The sequence below is a fragment of the Oryx dammah genome, unplaced genomic scaffold (assembly GCF_014754425.2).
Source record: "Oryx dammah isolate SB20612 unplaced genomic scaffold, SCBI_Odam_1.1 HiC_scaffold_1, whole genome shotgun sequence".
In the NCBI taxonomy this organism is placed as follows: domain Eukaryota; kingdom Metazoa; phylum Chordata; class Mammalia; order Artiodactyla; family Bovidae; genus Oryx; species Oryx dammah.
Window position 1 is genome coordinate 62,671,162 of NW_024070185.1, and position 18,708 is coordinate 62,689,869.

An 18,708-nucleotide genomic window follows, 5' to 3' on the forward strand; every position below is an offset into this window, starting at 1 on the left:
AGTAGTATTAGTTATTATTAACTCAACTAGGCTATTAAAAAAGCAACAAGCAGGATGGAGAAGAAAATACTACGAACTATGAATATGCTTTTCTCTTGACTGTTGTTTTTTTTTTCTCTCCAACATGTGTCTCTTTGAAAATTTCAGGCAAAAACTTCATTTGAAAACCCACTAGGAAAAAAAATCCACTGGGGTAGGTTGTTTTATTGAGAAAGGCAGGGAGGATGAATGGGGGGAAGGAAGAGACACGGTGGAAGAGATAAAGCTGTTGGAGAAAAGCCTGTGTGCAATGCAGCCCAGGGTCCCTGGCAGACTGCACGCAAGGAGTGAGACCATGGGACCTGGGTGGACGGCCCCACCTCTCCAGCCAGGATCAGTTACTCCTGGGCACATCCTCTCTGCGAGGATAAGATAGAACCGGCACGTATCTGTGACAAGGGGGTCCCACAGGAGGGAGGGTGGGGGGTGGCTGTGCTGGTGGTGAGGAAGGACACTTGGCCTGCTGCCCCCGTATTGAGAGAGGCAGCGGGAGCCCCTCCACTCACGGAGGCAGAATCCTCCCCTCCCCAAGTCAGCAGGGTAGGATCCAGCTCAGGACTCAGAGGCTGTGGGTCAGAAGAGCCTCCCAGCTTCTCCCTCTCTGGGCTAAAACTCGGGAGTCCCAAGAGAGATGACAGGTAGAGAGACCCCTTACCCCTTGAGTTAGCTAATGGAAAGTCACAGGTTCCAGAGGAAGGTCTGTCAAAGTAGCAGAGGGTCTGAGGTCCTAGCAGGTGCTAGCTAGGGGTTAGTAATGTTGACAAGACCCTTGACCTGGAGCTTCCACCTACACAGTAAGCCAAGGCGGTCACTGCTTTGTCTATTCTCCTTGTCCACGGGGGCCTGTTTCCTCCTGAGTCACTCAGTTTCTAGCTGAGAGGCACAGATACCATTCCAGGATTTGTGTGGATGGCCAAGGCCTTCCTGCCTGGAGACTCCTGGAAGGCTGGAGCCAGAAGAGGCCTCAGGGACTAGCTGGTCCCAGCTGCGCCCATTCTCCCCAATGCCCTTCACCTGGGAGAAGTGAAGACTTGCCTGAGGGTGTGTGGGGAGCTCTGGGGGCTTGAGAGTGGCTTCCGCCTTCACATAGGGGATGATCTGGATTCCCAGCCAGAAAACCCAGCAAGTTTAAAACGCTTTTCCTAAAACAACCCACCAGGATCGCTCAGCAGCATCACTAGGTCAAAGGCTGTGTACCCATTTTTCGCACGAAGAGTAACATCAGCTCCTTGGTTTAGCAGATATTTGACAATCTCTTTGTTCCTGTGGAAGAAACAAAAAGCCAGAGTAAGACCAGCTGAAAGGGAAAGTGTGGCCTTGCTCCTGGGCAACAAGAGCGGTGGCTTTAACTCCAGCAGCATCTGTGCACGTGAGAGAGAGCTCGGAAAGCTGTCCCCCAGCCCTTGTTCCCTACCCTGCGGGCAGTCACGACAGAAATCAAAGCCTGAGTGCTCTTTCCACGAATAAAATGAAAACACAAGGCTCTGCCCCAAAACCACTGGCTCCCAGGACCACACACAGACCCCACCCCTCTTGCCCCTCACTGGGACCTGACTGAAGTCCTCCGGCAGGCCAGAGTCTTTGATGTGGAAGTCAGAGGATCAAATGAGGAAGAAAGCCACTTTCAGAGGACACAGGAGAGTGCTCTGATCACCTGAAGCGGGGCAAAGACGGAGCCCCTAATTTGGAATCAGATCACCACCGAGCAGGTGCAAGGCTATATGCAGATCCCTGCCCCTTGGTCAGCCTGCCCCGAGGAGGAGGCATCCAGAAAGGGAGAGGGGTGACTGGACGAGAAGGGATGTGGAAGCACCAGGTAACACTGCCGAGGCAACAGGAAATCTGGACACAAAGGGTAGGAACGCAGGACAGACCAAGCCTGCATCGTTTTGTCTCAGCATCTTCACAATGGGTGGGGTGCTTATCTGTAGCATCTCAGGACCAGCAACCCATCAGGCACCCTATTTCAGCCTGGGGCATCCTCTTAGGCTCCCTGCTGAGGGGGTGGGGCTGGTGCTGACCCGTGGTAGGTAGCCTGCATGAGGGCTGTCCAGCCGTGGGCACTGTCCTGCTTGTCCACGTCGGCATGCCTCTCCACCAGCAGCTGCACCAGAGGCAGCTGTCCCATGACAGCTGCCAGCATCAGTGGGGTGGCCCCATCCCCATTAACCAGGTTCACATGGTTGGGGTCTTCATCAGCAATCTCTTTGACCAGCTGGAAGTTTCCTGCCAAAGAAGCAGAAGTCCTGGTGATCCACGGGCCTGGCACTGCAGGATGATTTACCCAGTGGCTTCCCAGAACAAATGTGCTGAGCCGGCCTCTGTACTGGGTGGCTGCGCCTCGCAGGGGCTACAAAGACGAGTCAGAGGTAGCCCCCATTCTCCAATCCTTCAGTCTATAAGGGATGGAGCCAAGCACACAAATAGCTTTACTGAAAGAGAGACGTGTTATTGCTATCTTAAAAGAGTGATGATGAGGGGCAATGCACATGCAGAAAGACAGCCCAGGTCTCCCTAAGAGGTGAGGAGCAGGGTGGGCTTCCTGGAGGTGGAGGTCTGTTTCAGGAGAGGCAATACTAGACTAAATAGCTCTTCATTACAAAGAGAGTGGAGTAGGGAGGTGGGCAGCCAGGCATTTCAGAGGTAAGTAAAAGTTAGGACATAGCCACAGGGTCTAGCAGGAGAGGCAGAGGGGGCCTGAGAAAATAATCTGGAAGTTGTGTGCAAAGCACCATAACTCCCAGTCTCCAGCGTCTGAACCTCCCTGGGTGAAACCAGAGTCAGGAAACAACAAAACACCTGTTTCTTCCCCAAATACTCTGGGTGGCCTTGAAAAGGACTATCGATATTAGTTTGGGAGAAACAGTACTGTATTCTTAAATATCCAAAGGTTTTCTAAAGTGCTTACCCATTTTTAATGCATGGAAAATATCAGGTCGCCTTTTCTCCTCATCTGGGTAAACAAAGATTTTTAAAAGTTAACCACGGAAAAGTGTAAAATTACAGAAAAGTCACAAGGGTGTAACGACCCAGCCTACCTTTAAAAATGATTTACTTTTCACAAGCAATCTAATCAGAGACCTAGGTAATGGACTAACTCCAGCAGCCCTTCTGGAAGGGTTATCATCAGACTGTCTGAAAACGCTTCAGAGACAGACTGTGGGAGGTCATCTGGCCAGGAAAACATGAACGAGCAGACCATTTCCGGATCCCACAACTTATAAAGCAGTCTTTTTTAGGCATTCCAAATTTTGGAATGTCCTTTCTCAGATATAATGGAAAAGTATAGTCTTGGAAAAATCTGTATTCCTATGAAGATTTTAAGAACAATGATTCTTTTATTCTAAAAAGTAAATGTACAACCATGAAGTAATTCCAGAGCAGGCTTTCATTCTAATACCTAAGACACTGGGCAGCTAAACCCAGAGGAGGTCATGGTTGCCAATGCTAATATTTGCTTTCTTTCCCAAATAAGCAGCCATCTGAGTGATTCTGAAGGTCACCCATGACCCAGACCTGCAGATGCTTCCTTCTGATGTCTTCATGCTGGGCCTCGCTGCACCCACCCAATGCCAGCCCCTTACTTATCTGTTCTACATCACCCTCCTTGAAGCTAGAGCTAGTGGGTAACCTGCTCCCTCCTGTTCAGAAAGTAGCCACCCTCACGACTAGTCTTTTTGCTCGTTAAGAGCGAATGCAGGACTTCTTTTGACTAATACCAGACAATAGAGCAGCTGCAGGAGAAAACCTGGGACTCTGGGCCACATCCCTGGTCTCGATCAGCCTCCGCCAGCAGCTGGAAGAAGGTGCAGAGTGGCACAAGGAGTCTGGAGCCAGGATATCCAGATCCACCTATTTCCAGAGATGTGTCTCCTCATCACTGATAATGCAGACAACATGCTAACATGGAGAGCAGGTAGTGGTTGCAGGGGTGGATAATATAGATGGGAAAATGCTCCAGAAATTTTTAAGCTCTATACAAACAGCTTCCCTCATAGCTCAGTTGGTAAATCATCTGCCTGCAATGCAGCAGACCCAGGTTCAATTCCTGGGTCGGGAAGATCCCCTGGAGAAGGAAATGGCAACCCACTCCAATATTCTTGCCTGGAGAATCCCATGGACAGAGGAGCCTGACAGGCTACAGTCCACAGGACTGCAAGAGTCAGACACGACTTAGCGACTAAACCACCACCACCACACAAGCAACAATTTTTGTTATCTTTCCTAGTGACCAGCACCCACCCCAGAAAGGGTACTAGTTAACTCCAGGGCACTTATAGGAAAGTATAGACAGGGCCATGGAACCAAGTGCCTAATTCTGCCTTTGAGATACTATAAAGAAATTATGAAACTTCATTTTTAAAAATATGTCTCATTCCTTTTAAGTGTTTAAGAGCCTAATTTGCTATAGCCCACAGCCTCCTTCATGCCAAGACTCTTCGACAGAAAACAATGTGTCAACTGGGCCTAGTGTTTGTTGCTAAGCAACCATCTGGTACAAACGAATCACTGACAGTCTAGCCTGACCTCAGGAGGCTGGAGCGGCTATGCTCGATGCCCACTGACCCTGGGCTGGTCCCTTCCTCACTCTGGGCTCCAATTATTGCATCAATATCAGAGCAACTCCAGGGACCCCTCCACAGGCCAGGGAATGACCACATTGGGGGTGAGGAGGGTGTCACAATAACGATTACAGCCTCTTGCAGCTAATGTGAGGGAGAGAGCTGGGAGTCTCCAAGGCCCTGATGGGGGCAGGGGGTGGGTTTCCTAGCACCTCACAAAAAGAGCTGGGGCCAAATACTATTTGTTTAATAATCTGTCACTATTAGTAACATGGCTCTTCTGAAGGCTATTCTCTGAGAGCCTGAAAATGGAGCACTCTCTCAGCTCCTGCAACGCAGCTGAACTCCCAGCTCCTCTCAGGGGCCACCCAATGACCCTGCTTCATATGGTGGCCTGCACCACCCAGTACCTCCACTGCGACCAAATCCTCCACCCCGCCCATTTTCTTTCTTACCACAGTACTTACCACCTACCATACTATGTAACTTATTTAACACGCTTATTTCCTATTTTTTGCCATCTCTCCTCCAGAAGCCAAGATCCTCAAGGGCAGAAGTTGGATCTGGTTTGTTCACTGGTGCCTAGAATGGTACCTGGTACATTGGCAGTCAACAAATACTTGCAGAATACTGGAATGAATGAATGGTGAATACAAATCCATTTTGGTAGCTTCCGCTCACTGCTCTCTATGTGCCAGGCTCTGGGGTACTCCAGGGTAGTACCAGCATTATCTTCCTACTGCTCATGGGACCTCACAAGGCAAGTGCATTCGTTACAGCTGTTTTATGAAAGAGGACATTGGAGTCCTAGGGGGACAGAGCTGAGCCTCAAACCTGTGTCTGCTCGACAGGGAAGTCTGCTCGACAGGGAAGTCTGCTCAACAGGGAAGTCTGCTCATAACCGTGACCTGGTCCTGTCAATTACGACAGCGACAGTAACGGGCGACGGCAGCTGCCGGCATCTTCTCATGTGCTCTCTCTGGGCTGGGATGACCTCATTTGATCCTCACAGTGGTCCTGTGAGGCAGGGGTACTCCTGCCCCTCACTTATGGGAGACAAAATGGAAGCTTGGAGAATGGAGGCAACTGGTCCAAGGTCCCTCAGCCAGCATGGTCAAGGCCAGGTGGAGCCAGGTAGAGGGTGACCTTGGCTATACCCACCACTGTGTCTGCACATTTTGAAGAGAGTAGGGCATTGCTTCCCCAGAGTGTCAGGGCAGTCCATAAGGAGGCTCGTGGGGAGCTAAGACCCCAGAAACCCAGCTGGAGGAATCTGAGGAAGGAGGAATCAGCTGCACAAGAGGTACAGCTCAGCACCCATAGGTGGGGCTCATGTCCCCAACCATCCACTTCTAGGGCAGAGGCCTTGAGCAAGTCGCCTGACCTCCCTCACCTGCAACATGGATGAACACCCCCAAGGGGGAGGTAAGAGCCTGCCTGTCAGGCGTGGAGGCACAGCAGGGACGGGAGGAGGCAGTTCCCTTTCCCATCTTGGCTACAATCACACCACCCAAAGCCTTTAAACGAGGGCAGTGGCCTTGAGTCAAGAAAAACACCCCGGGTGAGACTGGAGCCCTAATTTCTAACTGCAACTCTGCCTGGGACCTGATGCTGAACTGCCACGTTCTGGCCAGAGGGCTCTCACACCAAAGGCCAGCTTGTTTTCTGCTCATGACCTCCTGGTAGTTGGCACTGACTCCATTCTACGCAAGAGACACAGGGAGGCTAAGAGAGAGTTCCAAGCGTGTCCAGATCCCAGAGGCCCCATAAAGGCTGGAGCTGGGTGGGGTCACATCCCTGTGCTTTCCCACGGAACCCCCCACCCTTTAAGTGTCACACAGCTTTTAACAGGTGAGTGACCTGCAACCAGCTTCCACTCCTCTCTGGCCCTCACTGTCCCCATCCGTGCAAAGGAAAGAAGTCTCCTGGCTTCAGGCAGGTTTTCTTAGACTTTACTTCTTTTTCCCTTCTGTTTTGGTGTCCTCTTCATTTTTGCCATCTCTCTGTTGTTACATGGTTTTACAACATGTTTATTTCAGAGTTTTCTGACCGGACAGTGTATTTCTAATAAGCATTTCTCAAATTTGCAACATCTTTTGATTGATGGGTTTTCTTTTTTTTTTTTAACGGGCCACTTGAATTTTTTTTAAGTTGAAGTGTAGTTGATTCACAATTTCATTGACGGGACTATTTGCGTATTCTCTGGATGGCATCAAACTCTGCAACAGTTTCAAGTCTTTTTAGCCAGTTTGTCTGAAGACCTTTTCTTCCAATTTTTACCTTTCAGCCTTAAATGCTCACATGCTGCAGCCTGGCCTTACAGCTCGGGCTGTCTCAGGAGTGACGCAGAAATCAGACCCATTACTGACAGAGGGCACTGTGGCTGTGCAACTCTACATTACATGCTCTGTTACACATGATGAATTAGGGGTTTTAAAACATGGTATGTTCTGTGGCAGATTTGCTAAGGAGTGCTTAGACAGCTCTTTATATGCCAGAAAGATGGCAAAAAGAAAAAAGAAACAGGACACACTAATAGATGCTGAAAAAACACAACTTAAAAGCAGGCTGAATTTTCTGTGAATTAGTCTTTGGGGACTGGTCACTGGCAGCTGAGGTTAGGCACAGTGCCCTAAGAGCTGAGGTTGCCAAACCTGCCCCTACGCCTGTTTTTAGAATTAGAGTTTTCCTGGAACACAGCCCCACCCACCCCTGACATATCACGTAGGCTGCTTCTACTCTAGCAAAACTGAGGAGTTGCAACAGACTGTACGGCCCACAAAGCCTACAATATTTGTTTATCTGGTCCTTCTCAGAAGTTGGCTGACCACTTTCTAGAAGGGTCGCAGAACCTCCTACACCAGAATCATCTGGCCAGGAGGGAGAGGCCTTGCTGTGCAGGAGTCCAGGCTCTTCCAAGAGCTACAGATCACTCTCTGGAGGGTGGGCCAGGCACCTGCATGCCACATCTTAAGTTCCCCTGCCCTGCAGGCTGGACTGTGATTTCTGCAGGCCCTTTTGTTTGGGCAACCCTTGGCTTTTACTGTTTAAACACAAATGGGGTCCTCTGGGAAGCCACGGTGGGATGAGTGGGTAGGCTGGTGGCGGCACGGCCTGACCTGTCTTGGGCCTCACGGTGGTCAGCGGGCCCAGGTAGTCTGCCACGTCCCTGTGTTTGCGGTCAAGTGCCACCTCGAAGGCAGTCTTCTCTAGCACGCTGAGGTGGTCGGGGTTGGCCCCCTTCTCCACTAGCTGCTGAGCCATGCCAAGCTTCCCAGTGAGCGCTGACAGCATCAGCGGGCTCCAGCCCACAGTCCGGGCCTCATGGTTGGGGTCTGCGCCCCACTCCATGAGCAGACGCACCACAGCCTCATGTCCATGCTGGATGGCAGCCATCAGGGCCGTGATGTCCAGCAGCTCGTCCCCGCTGTCCCCCTCGCCTGAGGGTTTGTGATGGTCCACGAAGGCACCAGCTTCCAGGAGCAGCTTTACCACGCCCAGGTGTCCACCCCGAGAGGCCACGGTGAGCACACTGGCCCCCAGGCGGTTCTGGGCATTGACATCAGCCCCATGATCCAAAAGAAGATGTGCCACGCTCACGTGCCCAAATCTGCCAGGGAGATGGACAATTAGTGACACAAGACACCCGATGAGGAGAAAGCTCATGTAATCACTTAATTATAAATTAAGCTCATGTAATCATTTAATTATAAATTGTCAGGGCTTCCCTGGTAGCTCAGTCAATAAAGAATACTCCTGCAACGCAGGAGACCTGGGTTCTATCCCTCGATTAGAAAGATCCCCTGGAGGAGGGCATGGCAACCCACTCTAGTATTCTTGCCTGGAGAATCCCCATGGACAGAGAAGCCTGGCAGGCTGTAATGCATGGGGTCGCAAAGAGTTGGACATGACTGAGTGACTAAGCACATCCATTGTTAAATTATTAATTACTGAATCATGAATTTTTAACATTGTAATAGCTGCTTATAGTGAAAGGCCTTCCTCTGGTGCTAGGCACTGTGCTGGCCCTGTGTCTACACCAACACAAAGGCGAGACACTGCCTTGTCTAGTTTCGAATCCAGCTCTGCCATCCACTGCATATCCTGGACAAAGAACTTTAACTTCTTTGTGCCTTCACTTCCTCATCTCTAAAGTGGGGATATGACTGTGTCTACTAAAAGAGCTGTGGAGGATTAAATGAGTTAATATATACAAATATATAATATACATAAAGCACCTAGAACAGTGCTTGTCCAAAGGAAGCACTACATAAATGTCAGCTATTAGAATGTTAATCATTTAAATATTTTTACATTACACAATGTGCCAAGGTCACCCAGCTGGTGAGCGACATCCACAGAGTCAGAAACCCAGTCTGTCTGAATCCTGCTGCCCCACACCTCGCTGCTTCCCGCATGGCAGAGTTCATGCGATTCTGCTTCAGAGCTGGGTAAGCTGCCTCTCTGGCTGTGCTCTCATTCCCCAGGGGCAGGGCCCCTGTCTGACTCACATCTACCCTCCCCAGCCCCAAACACACATGCACAGAAAGTCCACAGACCCCATGCCAAGAGGTGTGGCATAGCTGTGGTCAGCAGAGGCGGGCTGGGGCACCTCTCCCCAGAAGCCTGATCCCCCCTCCCCAGAAGCCTGATCCCCCCTGCTGGCTGGAATGTCCCTTGCTGGCGGCTGAGAATCTGGTCTGGGCCAGACCCTCTCCAGGGAAACTTGAGCAACCTCCCCTACTGGGGAGACAGACAAGTACCCACCAACTCTGATACCAGGAAGAGGAAAACAGACGACTCCTCCCAGTAAAATCTCTTCCTTCTTCTGCCACCAGAGGGCAGAAAAATTCTGTTTTGCAGCATTTGCAAATGCAAATACACTCTTTCTAGTGCGCTCTTTCTGGGCTCAGAGCTGGAAGGGCCCCTTACCCCCACCCCACCCGGCACCAGGTTTTACAAGACGGTAATGTCGGCAGGAGGCCAGCATCTGTGCGGCAGCTTTTGAATGAATCCCTTGTGGCGCTCCCTCCTTTCCGGAAACGGTTTTGTCTCTCATCTAAACCCAGGTTCCTCTCCCCTCCCTGTGGAGGCACAGCCAAGGCTGAACAATGTTCTGAACTTACAAATACCTTCTGGGCCATGAACCTTAACAGCACTGGGTCACCCCACCTGCAGAGTGTGGAGGGAGCGCTTGGTGAACTGGCTTCCCCAGCTGCAGAAGGGCCAGGCCTGTCCTGCCCCTTTTTCAAGAGCGGACAGAATCTGACAAAAAGGCAGAGAGCTATAACCCCAGCCTGTCTCCCTGCCCGTCCTTCATGATGATATTCTCCAAACCTAAATCTCATGACTACTGCCCCACATCCCACTGCCCAGCAAGGACTGCCAACTTTGTCAACCTCATTTCTTCCCAAATCCCACGCTGTACTCCAGCTGTGCTCACCTACACTCGACAATTATTCTCTGTCCACGCCTCTGCCATCCTGCCTTTCTGACCCTCCTGTCCTTATTGAATAAGCACATCCTTTATCCTGCTGCAGGACTCAGTTCAGATCCCATGTCCTCGGAGTGGTTTCCCCCACATCAGCTCAGGTGCAGCTCACCTGAAAACCCACCATCCCCTGTCTTTACCCTTACTGATGTGCCTGGGCCCTCCTTCTATAATTATGTCTTCCCGTTAGACTGCACTCCAGCGGAGTTCAGGCAATTCTGTCAAATGAATGAGTGAATGAACACTTGGCATAACCAAAGAGGATGGTCAAAACAGGCAACAGAAATAGCTGAAGAACTGGTTAGATAACTATAAAAGATTACACTATTTAGTCATCAAGCATGAGATAAAAATCTAGCAGCAGATAACAAGATACTATCCTGTTTTTATCTATTGGATCTTAGTAAGCCCTGAGATAAACTGCTGATAATGTATTTCACAGATGAGGAATCTGAAGATTACAATGGAAAGCAATAATCCAGAATCTCTCAATTTGGAAGCGACTGAGTCAAAACTCGAACCTAGACCCTAACATCTGAAACTCCAGTTCTTCTGGTATAACAAACTCACAGAGGAAGGAAAGGCCTAAATCTGAGCAGGATGCCTACACTTGGAATGCTTTCTGAATTCAGGAGTAGCCCAAAAGGCCATTGAGAATTAGGTTGAAAATATAAAAAATGATTCAATGAAGGCTGAGATAATTTGGGGGATGCTAACTTTCTAACAGGTAATTACTGAAGATAGGGAAGCTTGGGGCTTTCTGACAGCTGTTACGATTACCAATTAATTTCAGCAATTAACACCTGTGTTGAAAAACCTGGCATATACTCCCACTCTCGGAGAGCCCTGGGTGGAAAGGCCAGCTCTGCCACGCTGGCAGGCAGAGAAGTGAAGGGCAGGAGAAGGAAAGTAAGGAAGTCGAGGGTAAAACTGGAGCCAAAATAAACACCACACAACCTGTCCCTTTAGTGTTAAGCAAATTTGGTGAGTGGCTTCCTTGTGGCCAATACCAAGAGGAAAACAGTGAGTTAAGGGACTCATAGCTGGGAGCACAGGCTCTGGAGCACCTGCCTAGGTGTGAATCTGACTCTATCCCTTCACAGCTGTGTGGCCTTGGACAAGTGAACTAACTTCTCTGAGCCTCAATTCTTTATCTGTAAAATGGGGAAGACAGCAGTAGTATTTCCTCAGATTTTGCGTAGACTGAATGAACTAACTAATTTGCAGCACTTAGCACAGAGCTTGACACAAAATAAGTAGCCAATAAAGGCTGTTTTAAGAACAGGAAAAAAAAAAACATGAATGACACCATCTCTGATGCTGAAACATTCACAAGAGACCCAACCGCAGTCCAGGCACAGGGTCTCTGGTGGTCCTGATCCAATGATGAGCTCTGGAACACAGAGAGCTGTGACAGTAAATAGATGCGCACTTCGTTGAAAGTGGTGGCTGCCGGGAGCACCATTGCTGAGGCACGTCTGCTGTCGCGGAGGCAAAGCACAAGACTGGAATGTGTCAGCACACAGCCATGTGCTTGGCCATCCTGATCAAGGGAGCCACTGCGGGACACACACAACCAGACAGTCATTTCAGAAAGATCTGGAAGCTCTACAGAGGGATTACAGAAGGCACACTTGGAAGAAGAGAGAGCAGTAGGAAGCCACTTATAAATGTGTGCCCTGGACTAAGACAGAGGGGAAAGGGAGACAGGATGGCACAGACAGTTACTGGAATGAGGACTTACCTGGAGTTTTAAAGCCTGGAAGAGTGGATGGGACCACAAAAAGAGACAGGGAACCTCAGAAGTAAAGTCCATAGCCCAAAAGACATTATGGGCACCCCCAGACAGTGCTGGGCAAGAAATCAGGTGTCTTAAGACAAAGGGTCCCTGACTGATAGATGCATAACACACTGCATTACCCATGCGAATGGGCAGCCGAGTGTTACGGCTGGGAGGCGCTCCCTAGGTGATTACAGACTGAAATAAATGCCCGAGGGCTAAGGTATGGTTAAGCAAAGCACAGTACTGCCCATGGATGATATATCACAAAGCAGTTGAAAATGACATATTTGAAAATAATGCACAATAAAAATTTTCCTGCAATACAAATTAGATTGGAACAACCATGTGACACTTGGAAATGAACTCACAAATAAAATATAACTGGGTCATAATGAGAAGATTATGGGTAAGAATGTTGTGATTTCAATGCCTTTGAGAAAATCAAATGGCTCATACATATGGAAAGATGTTTTACTTCACTCAGTTTAACAAGTACAAATCACAGCCACACTGAAATATTTTTCATTCATCAGATGCAAAAATCCAAAAGTTTAATAATATACTCTGTCGGAGAGATTGTAGAAAAACAGGCACTCATAGACACTGTTTCAGGGAGGGTGAACTGGTACCACTACTGTGTCAGCAGAGTAATGGGCTCCCCAAAATTGTCCAGATCCTAATTCCCAGAACCTGTTAAATTCTGTGGGAAAGGGGAAATTAATCAGCTGACCTTGAGATGGGGAGATTATTATCCAGATGAGCTCAATGGAATCACAAGTGATCTTTAAAAGTAGAAGAGGGAGGTAGAGGAGTTAGAAAATGTGATGACGAAGCAGGAGTCAGAGTGATGTGGTTGCTGCTAGCTTTGTAATAAGTTGCTACAGCAGCCACTGGAAAGTTAATACACCTGCATGGACAGCAATCTTGCAATATCCATCAAAATTACCTAATAGCTCAGCTGGTAAAGAATCAACCTGCAATGCAGGAGACCCCGGTTCAATTCCTGGGTCAGGAAGATCCTCTGGAGAAGGGATAGGCTACCCATTACAGTATTCCTGTGCTTCCCTGGCGGCTCATCCGGTAAAGAATCTGCCTGCAATGCGGGAGACCTGGTTCGATCCCTAGGTTTGGAAGATCCCCTGAAGAAAAGAATGGCTACCCACTCCAGTATTCCGGTCTGGAGAATTCCACAGACTGTATAGTCCATGGGGTCACAAAGAGTCGGACAGGACTGAGTGACATTCACTTTCACTTTCATCAAAATTACAAATGACCTCTGTTCCTTCCTTGGGAAATTTCTCCAAGAAGCTGGGTAGGATCTAAATAGATGGCTGACAGGAGTGAGACCTCACAGTATACCTGAGATTCTTCTTTAAAAAAAAAAAATTATTTATTTATTTGGCCACATGGGGTCTTAGTTGCCATACGCAGGATCTTTAGTTGTGGCATGTGGGAACTGGCTCACTGACCAAGGATTGAACCTGGGCCTCCTGCATTGGGAGTGTGAAGTCTGTCACTGGACCACCAGGGAAGTCCCCCCAGAGTTTCTTTATACCAGAATTTCAAGTCTGGTTCATCCTATTTCCTGAATACATCTCAAACTCATTTCTTTGCTCTCCCAGAGCCATCTCTGCTCTAGTCCAGGCCACCATCACCTCTTTCTGGGTTGCTGCAATCCCTTCCTAACCAGACGTTCTGATTCTAGCTCACTCCTCCAATCCATCCTCAAACTGCAGTAAAAGTGATCTTTCCAAACATAAATCTCATTCTGTCACTTGCTCTGCCTAGAACACTCCATTATTCCCCAGTGCCCTTACCAACTGTCACTTTTCCCAGCCTTGCCACCAGGCATCTTTCTCTCCAGAGAAGACTCATCTCCCACTACTCCCAACCCCTTCCAGCCACAACATTGTTCTAGCAGTCCTACGAATGCATATTTCACTTTAGCTTCCAAACCTTTGCACCTATCACCCATCTTTCACTCCCTCTATCCCGGTCAACTCTTAGGTATCCTTAGGTCTCGACAATATATACCTCATCCTTACCTGAAACCTTCCCTCACTTCCTGAGACTAAGTCGGCTCTCCAAGAGCTCCCTCAGATTGTCCCCCGTGAAGTCTGTTCCTTTGCCTGGCCCGCCCACTGGCATACTGCTTCCGTGGGGACTTTATCTGAGTACCGCAGCATCCCCAACACCAAGCCAGGGTGGGTAGGTAGGTTCTTTGGGAAACCCTTGCTGCAATGAACATCACTGAGCTTCTAAGCCGCCAAGATTCTATTTGCTGTCTCCAGATTCTGTGTTTGAAAGGCCGATGCTTTTAGGATTCTGATTTTACGTTATTAAAAAGCGCGTCCGCTTCTAGCTCGTATCCCTAGCTGCTCAAAGTTTCAACTCTCTCGAACCAGTACTTCACTCTTAACCTCCCGGAGCGTCTGCTGGAGGCCGCCGGGCAGGTTCGACCGCCTGAGCCCACCCCGCGCCCAGGGGGTCATTAGACACCACCCAGGCTCCACGGCACCCCCGACCCCCTCACCTGGCCGCCTGCATGAGTGCGCTCCAGCCGTAGTGGTTGCGGCTGTTGACCGAGGCGCCGCGTCGCAGCAGGAAGCGCACCAGCGGCTCGTGGCCCCCGGCCGCCGCGAACTGCAGCGCCGTGTTGCCCGCCTCGTCCGAGCAGTCCACGGGCACCGGCGCTCCAGCCGCCGCCCCGGGCCCGGCCGCCTCGGGCCCCGCCGGCTCCGCGCCCGCCTCGGGCTCCACGCCGCGCTCCGCGGGTTCCGCAGCCCCCGGCTCCAGCAGCCGCCGCGCAGTCTCCGTGTCGCCCTGATCACAGGCGCGCAGCAGCAGCTGGAAGGCCGGGGGCAACCCGCCCTCACCCATCGCGGCCCGCGGCCCGGGTCTGTCTGCCGGGCGGGCCGCGCCAGCTCCGCCCCCGGATACCGCACGCCGGCGCCCACTTCCGCCGGCCCGCGCGCCTACTGTGTGCCGGCCGTGTGCGCAGCGCCGGGGCGCGCGCCTACTGTGTGCCCGGCGCGCGCCCGGGGCGAGAGCGCGCCTCAATAGCCCGCACCGGGGGCGGGGAACCGGGCGGGGGTGGACCGCGGGTTCCGGGAAGCTCCAGGCAGCGTCCGCCGCAGAGCTTGAGAGTTCGGCTTTGAGTTTTCGGCGCCCGCTTGGGGTCCTCCTCGCAGCTCCAGAGACTTCCTGCCCCGTACGGAGGTCGGAGTGGCCTCTCCAGCCCTCCTCACGCTGCGAGCTCCCGACCACTGGGCCGAGGTCTGAAACCACAGCCTCATAGGCCTGTGGGACGCGCCGCTGACCCTCGGCACCCGGCACTAACGCGGCGCCTCCTTAATGGTCGTTGACTGAGTTAAGGTACAGTTGGGTCCACTCTGTCTTCCCACAATGTCCTGCCCGGCCATCAGAGCCGTTCTTGTCTGGGACAGGCGTTAGGGTTACAAGCACCTCCTATACCTTCATGTCTCTTCATCAGTGGTTCTTGAAGCACCACCATCTGCGACATTTTACAAATGCAAGTAAGTTTTCTCATCTTACCCAGACCTACTGAATCGGAAACCGAATATGGAGTCCAGTCACTTGTATCTTAAGCCCTCTAGGTGATTCTAAAGCACGTTAAAGTTTGAGACTCACTGTTTGATCCTTAACAGCAATGCTGTCGGCCACGGGGAAGGGCCCAGACTATCACCTCCAATTTACGGCGTAACTAAGGCTGATATGAACAGCCCACTCATTGGAAAAGACCCTGATGCTGGGAAAGATTGAAGACAGAAGGAGAAGAGGGCAACAGAGGATGAGATAGTTGGATGGCATCAAGGACTCAATGGACATGAACTTGGGCAAACTCTGGAGATAGTGAGGGACAGGGAGGACTGGCCTGGTATAGTCCTTGGGGTCACAAAGAGTTGGACACAACTTAGCAACTGTACAACAACAACTAAGGCTTGAAGACGTTATGTCTTGCTAAAGGCCACACAACTGTCATGCTGGAAAGCTGTGACTGGGACCCAGGTTTTCTGACATCTAGTCCAGTTCTTTATCTCAAGAAGTATTTATTGAGTGCCTACTATGTGCCAGGCACTGTTTTAGGTGCTGGAGAAACTGCAGGGAATGGAAAATAAAATTCCCTTTCATTCTGGGCCTGACAGTGGAAAGAGACAGGCACAAGCAAGTAAGTAACTTGTATGTTAAATTATGATGTGTTTTTAAACAAGAAACAGAACATAACAAAATCCAAGTAAATGGACTAAAGGATGGGATGTTGTTTTATAATAGATTGGGTAGAAAAGAAATCACTGAAAAGGTGACATTTTCACAGAGACCTGAAGGAACTGAGTGATCAAGTAACGCTGATATGTGGAGAGAGTGCAATACAGGCAGAGGGAAAGACAAAGTTTCTAATAAGAGCAGCCTGGCCAGCAAATAGCTTTACGCTACGTTCCCATTCATCACAATAACAGAGGTTAACATTCTGATCTGGGGTAATTGGTTTCCATAAACTGTGAGATGTGGCCCCAAAGTCTAGCAAAAAGCTAGATGTTGAGTAGGTGTTTAGTACATTATTGTTAAAAGGACTATGTCATGTATGTAGAATTATAATACAGAACAAAACTGGATGAGGGTGTGAGGAAGGAATAAGGGTCATGGCTTTGGCAGATCAAAAGAAGGTGGTGATGCCCTTAGGGTCTAGGCCCGTGGGCTAGAAGAGAGTCTTTTAGGTGAAGAGTAAAATGAGGGGACGTCTTGAAAGTACACAGGGCTTGGATTGCAAAATGCTTCAGTACCAGGGATTTATTCTGTGAGTAATGGATAATCATGGAACATGTTTGAGCAGGTGAGTTAACGGGGACAGAGCCAATCACTTTGGCAGTTTTGGAGGTGGTACAGTGGTATCTCAGAGATAATGTGGGTTTAGTGCCAAGCCGTTGCAGAAGGGCGGGTTGTGTGACTTTTGGTTTCCCAGTGCATATCAAAGTTATGTTTACACTGTACTGTAGTTAAGTGTGCCATAGTCTGAAAACACAATGTAAATACCTTAATTTAAAAATACTTTATTGCAAAAAGTGCTAAGCATCATCTAAGCCCTCAGTGAGTTGTAATCTTTTTGCTATAGTTAACATCAAAAATCACTGATCACAGATCACCATAACAGATGAAATCATAGTGAAAAAGTTGGAAATACTGCAAGAATTACCAAAATGTGACAGTGATACAAAATAGGCAAATACTGGTGGGAAAATGGTGCTCATAGACTTGCTCCATGCTGGTTGCCACAAACCTTCACTCTATAAAAGATGCCACATCTGGGAAGCACGATAAAGGAAAGCAAAATAAAACAAGGTGTGAGTGTACACAGTCACTCATTTCCAGATTTGGCTTCATTCACCAACAGAGATGAGAACAACTTCCTTCTCAATGTCTAATGAAGACTTGGTTCCTTGAAAATCCTGAGCAACTGCTTCCTTGTATTATTCTATTTATTAAGGTGTCTTTTCTTATACTTTACTAACTAGTTGTTTCATTATAAAAGTAAGATACATGGTACAAAAAAGAAAATTCCAACAGTACAAAAGGGCATAAAGCGAAAGCAAAAGCTTCTTTCCCTTTTCCACTTTCCCAGTCCTACTTCCCTCAGGTAACCAATATTCACATTTATTTTATCTTTACAAAGACATTTCATATGTATTCTAACATGCACACCTATTTATAGGCATTAATCAAGCTTCTTGATTGGAAGTAGCAGAAATTAACTCTCTGGATAATTTAAGAAAAAAGGGGATTTAATATGAGGTTTTGTTCATAGTTCACAGATCCCACAAGGGGCAGAGAACCAGCCCGAAGTCTCCACAACCAAGAACAGTGCCCCAAATCATGCCAAGCTGCATCTTACACCAGGATGGAGTCTGCACAGGCCCTTTGGTGTCACTGTCTTCAGAGTCCGAGCCAGAGATGGGAGCATCTGAGTGGCCTGGCCAGGTCGTGTGTTTTGCCTTGCAGAACGGGAGCTGGGAAAGTGCATTTCTGGCATTTTCAGCATGCATAATGGGAGGTAGGCTCCACTGTGGGTGCCCCAGAAGGTAGGGTACCTGGATAGGAAAGGGTTTTGATGCTGGGCAGCCAAGAAGGATAACAAAGGTCTACTACAAATATTCCCTCTAGGGTAGATCTCTGTTGTTTATACCTGTCTTGCCTCTCCTACTCAGGAAAGAGACACCCTCTTTTTGGGGGGAGCTTCCTTCCTCCACTCTCAGTCTGAGTGGTTTAGTGATTACTGTATGTCCAAGCCCATTCCAATTCCTTCAGCCCAGGATTTCTTGTCAAAGCAGATGGGAAGAAGACCCTCTCTGCTGAGGTCCCCAGCTGTCATAAGTAGGCTTGGGGCTTGCTCTGTCCCCAATTAAAGATGTCTTGCCTGAGAGTGAAGCCACTATACAGAAAAGCAGAGACAAGTGATAGAAAAAGATGGAGCCAGAACTGCTCCCCATCTCCCAATTCTTTTCAGTTAGGTTTGTCTTGAGCTGGGTGGTGGTTACTTGCAATCCAAGCCTTAACAAATGCATTTTTTAAAACTTTTTAAAGCAATGGGTTCCTACTATGCATGCTATTTTGAACATCCCCTCCACCCTTTTTTTCATTGAACAAGTGGCTTAGGCATCTTTTCGTGTGAATATAGATCTATTGCATCCTTTTTAATGGTTGCATATAACACCATTAAGCAGATGTACCATAATTTATTGAATTATTTTTTAATGATGCACAATTAGGTTGTTTCCAGTTTTCTGCTGTTATTAAAAAAAAATCTGCATTGAATGGCA

At 49.1% G+C, this 18,708-nt stretch overlaps 1 protein-coding gene across 3 annotated transcripts in view; it reads right to left on the reverse strand.

Moving 5' to 3' along the window:
• Nucleotides 1–14,877, reverse strand: part of ANKS6 (ankyrin repeat and sterile alpha motif domain containing 6) — a 51,273-nt gene extending 36,396 nt beyond the window's left edge. For 2 of the 3 annotated variants that reach the window (XM_040238813.1, XM_040238821.1), the window contains exons 1-5: nt 14,409–14,877; nt 7,721–8,211; nt 2,948–2,992; nt 2,061–2,265; nt 1,196–1,302 (exon numbers count right to left, since the gene is read on the reverse strand). In XM_040238813.1, the coding sequence (XP_040094747.1) occupies nt 1,196–1,302; nt 2,061–2,265; nt 2,948–2,992; nt 7,721–8,211; nt 14,409–14,755 (1,195 nt within the window). In that variant the 5' untranslated portion in view covers nt 14,756–14,877. The remainder of the gene's footprint in view (nt 1–1,195; nt 1,303–2,060; nt 2,266–2,947; nt 2,993–7,720; nt 8,212–14,408) is intronic. The other variant, XM_040238831.1, reaches the window with a different exon arrangement.
• Between the last annotated feature and the right edge of the window lie 3,831 nt (nt 14,878–18,708).